This window comes from Hermetia illucens, chromosome 5 (assembly GCF_905115235.1).
Source record: "Hermetia illucens chromosome 5, iHerIll2.2.curated.20191125, whole genome shotgun sequence".
NCBI lineage: Eukaryota > Metazoa > Arthropoda > Insecta > Diptera > Stratiomyidae > Hermetia > Hermetia illucens.
In genome coordinates, this window is record NC_051853.1 from 76,681,552 (window position 1) to 76,694,245 (window position 12,694).

The 12,694-nt window shown below is 41.4% G+C and overlaps 1 protein-coding gene across 1 annotated transcript; it reads right to left on the bottom strand.

Annotated features, from left to right (window-relative positions):
* Positions 1–955: 955 nt before the first annotated feature.
* Positions 956–12,138, bottom strand: LOC119657477 (ubiquitin-conjugating enzyme E2 S). The gene is made up of 4 exons (XM_038064398.1): positions 11,761–12,138; positions 11,471–11,618; positions 2,699–3,018; positions 956–2,616 (listed from the first exon to the last, which is right to left on the bottom strand). The coding sequence occupies exons 1-4, from the start codon at positions 11,767–11,769 to the stop codon at positions 2,479–2,481; spliced, it is 615 nt and encodes a 204-aa protein (XP_037920326.1). The 5' UTR covers positions 11,770–12,138; the 3' UTR covers positions 956–2,478.
* Between the last annotated feature and the right edge of the window lie 556 nt (positions 12,139–12,694).

Genomic DNA, 12,694 nt, shown 5'->3' on the forward strand with positions numbered 1-12,694 from the left:
GAGATTGCATCTCGGCTGTGTACTGATATGTCGCAAAAGTATTAAAAATGTATATCAGTCTATTATGATTTGTTTTTTAACAATATAAATACATATTTTTTTTTTATTTTTGATAAAACCTGCCTAAAGAATTAACTTCTACATTCCGATCAAATTTATTGAAATTAAATTATTCAGAAAGTCCATTTTGATAGCATTGTTGTGTGCATTTTCAAGCGAAAAGCATTTAAGGGCTTTGCGAACGTTCAACTGTCAAAACGGAATTTTGAGGAAATAATTTGTTAGAAAATACATTTCTATCTATTTTGTATGTCATGCAATTTAATGTTACGACTATCTCAACAATCTCGTCCTTTTGAGTATCGAAAATAATTAATTCCTGGTTCGATATTTCGTCTCAATATTTTTGAACTGAAAGCTGACGTTTATGAATAACGCTCGCGTTTTGCCGCAAACCTCAAATGGTACGCTTCGCGAGACTTGTGAGCGTTGTGAACTCCCAACCGAAACTCACTAGGCACGCAAATTTTACTAACGAGTCAGTAGGAACCCATACGCACCTCAATGATCATTTTGTCGAAACAAAGGAAAATTTCATTTCCGACCATATGTGCATATTTGAGCGAGGGGTTGAATATATTGATGAACTGCCCAACAACCAAAATTTCGTCGAATATGGGATCCGGCCAGCGGACAAATACTGCCACCGCCAATCATAGAAGAAATAGTGCATGCATTTCGTCGGCTTAAGAATCGTAAGTCGTCAGGGGCCGATGGAATTACAACCGAACCGGCTAAATATGGAGGTGATTACGGTCGCACCAAGCGGTTCATCAACTTATGTTCAACGCTTGAGACAGCGAAACAAGAACTGATGATTAGCAACGAGAAAAGGACGACTTCTAGAGGCAAATGACCCCCTGACATCACTTGATACCAATAAAAACCCAAAAAATAATTTTCAATTTCTACCTTTATTTTCTTCTTTCTGCTCAAACTGTTTTTGTTACCGTCCATAATGTTCTCTCTGTAGAATTACAATGTGTTTTTTTCATTCGATTTTTAATAAACTATAAATATTATAGAAAAACTATTGAAACGAATCCATTCAAAATGCAATCTTGAAAATGCAAGAGCTTGAGGAAGGTACTACAATATACTGAGAGGCAATCATGTGTCCTGCAATTGGTCAACTTATATCTTGTGTTCTCTTAAGGCAGCTGCATTTAAGATATGTTGTACAAACCAAAAAAGAAATCCACCTTTCTCAAGTGCAATATTAAGAATAAAATCCATAGCAAATCCAGCTTACGTTCAAACTTGATTGATTTGCTCCTGTTTCGGCTTAATAACTATTGCTGCAAATTATAAGTGACAATGCCGAATGTAGTAAGTTGCAGGACCTTCAAGTGTTTCCAATTTTGCAATCTTCTATTTTCGAAGAACTTTGTTTGGAACATTTTTCTGCACAAAACAGTGTTGGAAATTTGAAATTTCTCCTTCTCATAATTTATGAAGAAACCTTCGCGCCGTGGAGCCATGTCTTCATGATCACATAAATGTCAATAATGGAGATTGCATGAAACCTTCACAATGTGGATTTATAAATTGCACGAAAAATAAACTTATTTAAAACTAACTAATGTACAGATGAGGTACAATCAAATCAATATGAACCTATGAACCCAAGACGTGGAGGTTCTTTTTGCTTGGGCATACAGCGCAGACACTTTATGGTTCTCGTTATAAAGAAGCAGACTGAGCGATATTTGAAATGGTTTGGAAATTTTTCAAGAAAATTAGTGTTATTTGTTGGAACCGTAACATTGTCACCAGGTGCCTGATTGGCAGCTGGAAGAAGCTTTTAATGGACACCGAAATTAGCCGATAATACGTGGAAAATGTGCGTTGTGCAATACAAATGTGTCTCCTGTTTTCGAAACAGCAAAGATGCCAAAACGTTCATCTCCAATTCTGACAATAATTTATTAATACTTCATGTCTAGCGTAAAATAGTGGATTCTCAGAAACTGAATCTGTGCTACATCAACGTTCTCATTTTAAAATTTACACTCTAAATCCGTTTTCATACATTCCATAAAACTCGAGACTACGGTTTTGTTAGATGACGAAATTCATGATTTCTTTAAATTACGATGACTCATATAAATTATATTAATATTAATTAAAACTCTAAATGACAAAATATAAAACAAAATAACAAATCGTTTATAATAAAATATGAATAATCTAAAATCGGGAAAGGCAAACGGGCGAAATAGAATATACGTTGAAAAAATACGACAAATAAAAAAAATACTCTCCCATCGAGGCAGGCAATGATACTGCATTAATTGCGCAACACTTCCACGAAACGGCGAAGATGAAGGAAAGAAACGTAAAGATCCGAAAGCGAAAGATAAAATAGAACGAGAAATTTGTTTGCTGCTGCTGCTCTTGCTATTGTTACGTTGGACTTCATAATCGTTTCAGGATTCGTTTCTTTTCTTTTATTAATTTTTCCTTCTTCTTGTCCTGCAATTTCTTATCGACTGCGTGCTTTTTCGACAACGGTCCACCATCGTCGTTATCCAGTGTTTCTGTACTTTTGATTGGCTGCAATGAAACGCATAATCAGTTTAAGTTTTCCCAAATATTGAAATATCTTAAAAGGACCCTTAAACAACTTGCAATTTACCTGTGCATGAATTTCCGTCAGCATTTTCGCTCGCTGCGAATAGTCATCGTAACGTTCTAACAACATCTTTCCAGCCTCTTCGTTGAGCGCCGATTCGGCATTTGGTACAATTAATAAACATTTTATAGTTAAAAGTATATGTTTAATTCCGAGATCTGGTTTCCAATCTTTTTTCAATGTATTTACGCAAATTTCCCCATTTGTCGCAACATTTGGATGAAAAATCTTTGTAAGGAAGAATGCCTTTGGTGGCGTTTGTGGGAAATCCTTGCCGAGCAATAATTTAACACGAAATATACCACCAGAGTAGGGTGTACCAGCTGTAAGAAAATTAAGAAGAACAAATCAGTTTCCTTCAGAAATGGAGATGCTATTGACATGTTAACCCCCAACTTGAATTAAAAATTGAGGCGAAAAAGCATTAGCCCTTTTGCATTCATAGATATTTGATATTTTGGAACTCAGTGTTTTTAAAGTTTTGAGTGTAACAAAACCTGACTAAGAATTGGTTCAATGTATGTCACACAAGATTGACTCCGAAACGCCTGGAGCTATCCTCACGAAATTTGGTGAGACTATGTGGCCTGTGAACCTCTACACGTGCAACGAGTGGCACCATTTTACGTTGGGTTAAACATACATGCGAAAAGTGGGAGCAAATTTATCATCAAACCAAAGGGCTCAATTAGTACTTTTCGAAAGTAATCTTCTCTATAAGGAGTGACGGTTCAAAATGTATGCTCTAAAAAGTGAAACAGGTCTCGTTCTTAGAACCTCTCCAACCGACGAATCTGAAAAAAATCACCACAATGCATCTCTCTAAAATCTAGGCCTCAAAATATATTCCATTACGATATATGCACAAATAAATTCAATAATAGCATTTGGACATTTACCAAAAAACCCCTCCCCCCTTAAATTTATGTTTAAAGTATGAAATTTGATATCAGCAGTGATATAAGCCAGAATGCTGGAAAGTTTGAAGGCAATTCAACTACAGTAGATGCTCGAATAATGCACACCCAAAATAGCGAACAGTTGAAAGTAGCGAACAATGCGAACAACTAGCCGCTCAAAGTAACGAACATAAGCATCGGGAGTTTTAAAATAGTTTAAATGCTTTTCGCATTTAGGTTTTATTTTTATATTTCATCATCATCTACGGTAGAACCGGTACCCGGTCTAGCCCTGCCTTAATAAGCAACTCCATACCCCGGTTTCAAGCCGAGGTCCACCAATTCGATATCCCTAAAAGCTGTCTGATGTCTTGACCTACGCCATCGCTCCATCTCAGGCAGGATCTGCCTCACCTTCTTTTTCTACCATGGATATTGCCCTTATAGACTTTCCGGGCTGAATCATCCTCATCCATACGGATTAAGTGACCCGCACACCGTAACCTATTGAGCCGAATTTTATCCACAACCGGACGGTCATTGTATCGCTCATAGATTTCGTCATTATGTAGGCTACGGAATCGTCCATCCTCATGTAGGGGACCAGAAATTCTTCGGAGAATTCTTCTCTCGAACGCGGCCAAGAGTTCGCAATTTTTCTTGCTAAGAATCGAAGTCCCCGAGGAATACATGAGGGCTGGCAAGGTCATTGTCTTGTACAGTAAGAGCTTTGGCCCTATGGTCAGACGTTTCGAGCGGAAGTTTTTGTAAGCTGAAATAGGCTCGGTTGGCTGCCAACAACCATGCGCGGATTTCATCGTCGTAGCTGTCATCGGTTCTGATTTTCGACCCTAAATAGGAGGAATTATCAACGGTCTCAAAGTTGTAGTCTTCTATCTTTATTCTTCCCGTTTGACCAGTGCGATGGTTAGTTTTTGGTGCTGACGTTGCCACCATATACTTTGTCTTGCCTTCATTGATGTGCAGTCCCCCGTCTCGGGTCGTTCTTCCGATGATGTCGATATCGTCAGCATAGGCCAGTAATCGGATGGACTTAAAGAGGGTCGTACCTCTTGCCTTTACCTCAGCATCACGGATCACTTTCTAGAGGGTCAGCTTAAAGAGGACGCATGATAGGGCATCCCCTTGTCGTAGACCGTTGCTGATGTCGAATAGTCTTGAGAGTGATCTTGATGCTTTTATCTGGCCTCGCACATTGGTCAGGGTCAGCCTAGTCAGTCATCAATTTCGTCGGGATACCGAATTTTCTCATGGCCATGTACAGTTTTACCCTGGCTATGCTATCATAGGCTGTTTTAAAGTCGATGAATAGATGGTGCAACTGTTGTCCATGTTCCAACAGTTTTTCCATCGCTTGCCGCAGAGAGAAAATCTGATCTGTTGCTGATTTGCCTCTTTGGTATGGGCCAATGATGTTCTGGGCGTATGGGGCTATCTGACCTAGCAAGATAGAGGAGAATATCTTATAGATGGTACTCAGCAACGTGATACCTCTACAATTGCTGCACTGTGTGATATCTCCCCTTTTTATGTATGAGACAGATAATGCCTCGGTTCCAATCGTCAGGTATTGATTCGCTGTCCCATACCTTGAGCACAAGTTGATGAACCACTTGGTGTAACTGGCTGCCTCCATATTTAACCAATTCGGCTGTAACTCCATCGGCTCCTGGCGACTTAGGATTTTTTAGCCGATGAATTGCACGGACTGTTTCTCCTATACTTGGTGGTGGCATTATTTGTCCGTCGTCTTCAGTTGGCGGGACCTCCAACTCGCCGATGTTCTGGTTGTTCAGTAGCTCAACAAAGTGCTCAACCCATCGCGCCAATACGTCCATTCTGTCGGGAATCAGATTCCCCTCATTGTCTTGGCAGGATGAGCATCGAGGTGTATAATGCTTCATCCTGCTGACTTGTTGGTAAAACTTGCGTGCCTGGTGCGGTTGCTCCCTGTAGTTTTCGAGTTCACAGACCAGGTTTCCTTCTTCCGTCTGTGAAGTCGCTTCACCACTCGACGGAGTTCGTGATAAGTCTCTGCGCGTGCCCGCGTTCTTTGAGAATGCAACATTACTCGGTATGCGGCGTTCTTCCGTTCCGTTGCTAGCTTATAGTATTGTCAAACCAACCGTTCCGACTCCTTTTGCGGCTGGCGCATTAATAATAACGTTCTTCAGGTGGTTATGAAGATCATTTGTTGATGCTTCATCTCCAGGTCCTCTGTTGACTGCGATTATTGCGGCATCCATTTCCCTCTTATAGGTGTCGCGGAGGGCTGTGTTGTGGATGGCTTCAGTGTTAATTCTCACCTGATTATCAGAGGGGATTGTAGGTGGTGTTGTTATTCGAGCTCGAAGCACCATGCCAACGAGATAGTGATCCGAATCTATATTAGGCCCTATATGTTCTGACATTCATCAAGGCTGAGAGGTGGCGGCGTTCAATCAACACGTGGTCAATGTGGTTGAAAGTGGTCCCGTCTGGAAAGACCCAGGTATGTTTGTGGACCGCTTTCCACGAAAACCAGGTACTTCCAACAACCATTTCGTGTGACACTGCTAATTGAATGATCCGCAGTCCGTTATCATTTATATTTTGGTGTAAGCTATGGGAGCCAACGTATCGCCTGAATATGGGCCCCTTCCCTGCTTGACTGTTAAAATCCCCAAGTATGATTTTTATATCATATCTGGGACAGGCTTCGAGGGTTCGTTCTACTGCTTCGTAGACATTCTGGGCGTAAGTGAAGTTAGATGGTGGGACTCTGGAGAGTACTCACTCCATCTTACGGCGATGTGCTTGTAATGTACTCTGGAAAGGGCAAAACGCATTCTTTTGACTTATCATTCAAGTACAGGGTTGTACACAGCCAAAATTGATTGAAGCCCACTGCCAAGCTCGTCTTCAGTTCGCTCAGAGACATATGGATTGCACGATGGCACTATGGACTTATTCTCAGTCGAATGAAGAATGTGACATACCTTTGCGAATCCATCGGTGAAAAATTTACTTACATTCACGATAAACCAGAACTGCACACCAAAGCTATTATACCCCAATATTTGAAGGAGCTGAATGTACTGGTAAAGCTATAGCCAGCTCGAAGCCCAGACCTTTATACAGTTGAGCATAAGTGTGTTCATCACCTAACTGTAAACAAAGGAACCTTTCTTTGTAAAACTTACTACACTCTGGTTATCGTTAGTGTCATAGACCTCTGACCAGGTGTTATATTTTGTGAACCTTAGCGAGGGTAATACCACGAAGTACATTATTAGTCCACAACAATAAACAACTGTGTTCTATAAAAATGGTATCGAAAAATTATATGATCGCTACAATTGTTGTCTCGCCCTCGAAGCCAACTCTATTAAATAATAAAATCAATTTTTATCAAAGAAAAAATTGTTTTTTCTATGTTACTATGTTTTACTCTACGAACTTGTTAGCATGCCCCGGCACTTGCCGACGACCTACTACTAGGTCGCCTCTTTTCAAGAGACTGTGGCGCAGCAGGGTTAACAGAATTCGCAATTCGATTGACAGTTGCCACCACCGGTGTTCTCCGTGGCGGAGTAGGTCTTGATTTGTCGAGAAAAATAATTGAAGTTAAAAAGTGGATTTGACATTTTAAATTTGAATGAAGTAGAACTAATTATAAAAATTGTAAAGTTTTTCGACTGAGAGAGTCTCGCTAATTAGTCATTAGCTTTATGTTAATAAAATTATGTAAGCCGAGTTTCCACGTTTATTTTAAAATGCCAACGCTTAGAATCGAAAGCAGTTGTTAGTGCTATTCCCATCAAGACTAAAAGACGACTCTAGACCATGATCTAATCCTACTTCCAAACTGGACTCAGGGTTACTAGTGCCTGATGCAGGAAGGTGGGACTGTGGATCAACCCAGCCAAAACCACCATAGTATCATTCACTAGGAGGTGTAAGTTTGATCAGCCAAGAGGGCTCCGATGACTTGTAGGTCCATAGCAGGAAAAAATGGGATGGCAGCCCGAAGATACTACTTTGGATATATACTGCAATAGTAAGGCCAATGATTACCAATGATACCTGAGCGGTAATCTGGACAGAAAGAACCGAACTCAGCACACAGCTAGGGAATTACATAAACTCCAAAGACTGTGTATATCAGTTGTACAATGAGGACATGCCCAACGGCATCCCTGGAGATCCTTCCGGGATTAACCCCTCTCCATCTGCACATACAGATGCAGGCAAGGAGGGCAATATTCAGGATGGGCGGGAATATCAGTGAGGCGGGGAGCTGCCAAAACCGAAGGAAGATTGATATTCTTTCTAAGCGCTATATCGAATTACTGATACCAAGGGATAACATGACAACGAGCTTTCACTTCGATAAGAAGTTTGAAACACGTTGGTGTAACAAAGCAAGCGTGTCTGCAACATACGGCTTAAACCGGCAACTGATTACCTGATACACTGACGTATCCCTCACAGCAGAGGGAGCCGGTGCCGGTCTCATTGTTCCAAGGAAAATGTACTTTAGAGCCAATGGGCAGCGATCAAGGCACTGAGACTGATTACACTCAGCTCGTCCAACAAGGTCTGGATACTTTAGGTTCCAGGTCATGCTGGGTTGGAAGGCAACGAGGAAGCGGACGAACTAGCCAAGAAGGGAGCAGGGACGCCTTTACACGGGCCAGAACCCTTCTGTGGAATCGGAAACGGTTTCATGGCTATGAATCTAAGAAATGAAGACAAACGGTTGAGGGAACTATATTAGGCAGGCCTACCAGGGATGGAGCAGTCCAGGGTGCTTATTGAAGGATACGACCCCATGCGCACAAAGGATTGCTTAAATCTGACCAAAAAGAACCTTCGAATGATAGTGGGAATTCTCACTGGTCATTGTCGGCTGAACTAACACCTAGGGAAGCTAGGGATATCTACGGACACTGCCTGCAGGTTTTGTGAGGAGTGTGACGAAACCTCTATACACATCCTGGGACAGTGTCCGGCACTTGTACAAAGTAGGTCGAGGCATCTGAGAGAACACTTAATACCAGATGCAAAACTGAAAGATCTTTAAGTAGAGAACATACTAAAGTCCCTGACGGTTATAGGCTTGCTTGAGATACTATGATCAATAGGTACACTATATCCAGTAAAAGGGATTTAAAAGTTCTTTAAGGGGGTCATCCCGTGTGTCGGGTTGGAGAAATCGATTTTTTTTTGCATGAATTGTATCTATATATAGTGGAGAATATATGGGCAAAGGGATTTTCCGATATTCCGAGTCGTTCAGAAATTACAGTGTTAAATAGGTAAGGAGTTTGCAATCGCGGCTAGAATACTCGATGAGAAAGAACATCGAATCTTTTTTTACCTGTTAGTTTTTTACCTGAGTCTTATAAATTCGAACACAGGTATAAATACAAAAAGATGGAAAACCAATCAATAGTCTAAACTTATTTGCTGTTTGAAATAAAAAGGATAATCCAGTCTAGAGTGAGCACTGCAAGGCTTTCAAGCTATACTCAGTTATATTTTGTTGTAAGTATTGTGCTGTTTGTGTGTTCAGTGATTTTTTTAAATGGATCGTACGAAGGGAGATCGCTTTAGAGTTCAACGTCATGCTCGCAATAGAAAACGAGCATTCGTTGGGCTAGCTATTCGTCGACACGCAAACTCGATAGAAGGAATGAAGCAAGAAATTTGGGCAACTTTCTTCCATAAATGTTCTAGAGACGAAAATCCTCAACATCAAAATTGTCCAGCAAGCGAGGACAGTTGGTGCAAATGGCGCAAAGCGGAAGCTAAAGGAGAACTGGATAGTTTCCACCACGAGAAGGCACCTTTGACTGAAGAAGTTCAAACAGTCATCAAACCAATCTACGAAAATTTGTCACGAGATGATCTCTTGGACAGATGGTTTAGGAGCAGAGACTCAGAATAACAATGAGTCGTTAAATGCATTGATCTGGTCTTTCGCGCCTAAACACCTTCATTCTAGGGCCAAGGTCGTAGAAATAGCCACTTTTCTGGCTGTAATTATTTTCAATGAAGGATTCATTAATAATAATAATAATAATCGTTGGCGCAACAATCCATATTGGATCAGGGCCTTGAAGTGTGTTAGAGCACTTCATTCAAGACCGTAACGGTACACTAGGAGGCAATGTGGTCAGCATTGTGCTCGCCCGAGATTATTACCCTGATTTGATTCAGTTACTCATTCACAGCTGAGTCGACTGGTATCCGACGTCAAATCACGATGCAAATTCCACTGCCACCAGTGAGATTTGAACCGCGACCTTCCGTATGACAGCCTAGTGCTCTAACCACTGAGCTATCCGGACACTTTGGCATTCATTGGCATTCTCAAAATCCTAGTGACAATGGGATGTAAAGTTGTTCACATATGTCAGGTTTATGTCGACTGCCGTAAGGAACCGCGAATTTGGCGGTCCGAACGACGATCGACTGACCTCGCTAAAAGAGCCAGAATTGAAACCAGAGAGCAACAATCGGCCTTACAAGACTTTTTTGAAGAAACGGAGGGTGCTCTCTATGAACCAGGTATAGCAGATTAATGGCGAGTTAAAATTTTACTGTTGATAATCCCATTTAAATTTTCAAATGCGTTTTTTTCGAAACTTCATCTTGAAAATCGGCTGCCACCATAGCTCAAAATCTATCCAACCAAATTCTTTGAAATTTTCACGGCTTCTTTAGTACATATTTCTACGGTCCGCAAACTAGGATAATTGCAATCGGACTGGTAGTTTTTTTTTTTATTCATAAAAAAGCCGTAAAAAAACACCAAAATCCAAAAAATTAAGTTTAAAAGCCCACCAAAAATTTACCTTTTAATATTTTCTAATTATCCTAGTTTGCGGACCGTGGAATATTGTCCTCATTAAAACGCCGTTTAGTTTTTTTCCTCAGATGAACACAGCGCCCTCAAGCGTAGCAGCAGAAAAACACCTTTTTTTGGAGATGGGTGCATAAATTGACACGTATTTCGAAAAGTAGCTAGGATATCAAGCCGCTACGATATTTATCACATATACTAGAGATATCAAGAAACATATGGTAAAAAAATACGTTTCTATCTTTATCCAATCCTCCAAAATAATTTGTCAAAAAAAGGCAAAAAAAAAACGGCCTTCACACGGGATGACCCCCTTAAGGACGCGGTGCGACTGTTCCTTAACAGAATAATAATAATAATTCTACTTCCCGTCTCCGCTAACTTAGGAATGGTGACTGTTCGCTCTGCCACCGTCTATTGTGTCATGCGAAACAAAAAATCTTTGGTGCGATATCAAGCAGTTAAATACTTTTTTCTGGTTGACTTGCGCAAGTCAAAAGTTTTGCATAAGACGTTGAGGTTGACCTGTCTTTTAAAGAAATGTCAATTACATGAAATTGACTATTTAGGAACGTCCCAATAAAGTCATTTTTTAAATCATATCATCATTGTGGGAAGAGAATCAAAAATAAATACTTAAAATGTGATCGCCTCCTTTCAGTGAACCGAGTGACTGTTCTGGGAGGTGGGAAATTTAAAAAAATTGGCCGAATTGGATGAATTATTGCAAGAGACAATGTCCTTAGCGGACCACCCCCTACAGACATGCGGATCCTGAAAGTAGGACACGCAAGTGACATTGACCTAGAAACCCACGGTCAAAGTTCACCTTCAGCCCCAATTTCGAAAGAATCCGAAACGCGAGCAGTTCCCAACCACAGAAAGTTGCCAACGACTGCAACCCACATTCGAGACCGACACTCGTCGCTCCACTTGGAGTTGCTTGGAGCCCGCTCTTGGCTTTTTTTCCTTTTCGTTGACGACTTTACTTCGACTTCTACTCACCAGGGCCCTCGATCAACGCCTGAATGTCCGTTACGTCCGCGTCGTTGATTTGAATTTTGATCCCCTCTAACGGGCTGTCCACCAGTTCGTGCACCTCGCGGATCACCTGCCGAATCGTCTGCGGCGACAAGTTCTCCACATTCGACATCTGCAATTGGGAAAATCACAAGAATTAGCGCCTCCGAACCAATCTCGCAACGTCATACAGCCGAGGCCGTCACCCCATTTCGCACGGGGGATCCACCCTTTGTCCGCGGGGCGACTGGCCCTCAGCAGACGGACCAACTTACCGAATTCATATTTTCATCCAATCACCCCGATAAGCGCCTCGAAGTTTCGCGACCAGCCAAAGTTCTTCTGGGTTCTGGCTTGCCCGGAGTCCCGCAGGCGACGTCGTCCAAGTCCCCTTCGCCGTCGACAAGTTTTATCCGAAATTTGTGTGAGAAAAGCGTCCGCACAACCTCAATTCGCCTGGCCCTCGGTCTGTGGCGCCCGGTCCGTTACTTGCTACTTTCCTCTGCACTCAGAACTGGCCACAAAGCACAAGTAAAAATAAATTTCAAAACAAAATAAGTTTGACAAGACGAGAAAAAATTAAATGAAACATCAAAAACACTCCGACGAGGAAACACGCTCAAACGTTTGTTGTGCTCTACGAATGCGCTCTGCGCTCTCGGCCGACGTACGACACGCGAAAACTGTGCTCGTTCAATTGTTATGCTGGATGGGTGTGTGGGTATTCTCTCAAATTGGCCGTGGTGTGCGTGGATTGCCGCCATTTTCAGATGAATTGTGGAATGCATGATGGCGGATATGAAATTAATTTTTTAACGGAAATTTCATTTTAAAATACAAATTTTAAATTGCGGGAAGGTATTATATAATAAACTCTTTCGGCTCTGAAGCAAATCAAATCGACGATCCCTTGCTTCCCAGTCCTTAACTACTGAATTCATAGCAGTGTAATTATTATTATTATTCTGTTAAGGGAAAGTCGCGCCGCGTCCTTGAAGAACTATTGTGGTTACTGGTACTGGTTATAGTGTACCTATTGATCATAGTATCTCAAGCAGGCCTGTAACGGTCAGGAACTTTAGTATGTTCCCCACTTCCAGATGTTTCAGCTTTGCATCTGGTATTAAGTGTTCTCCCAGATGTCTCGACCTACTTTGCACAAGTGCCGGACACTGTACCAGGACGTGTATAGAGGTTTCGTCCTCCTCC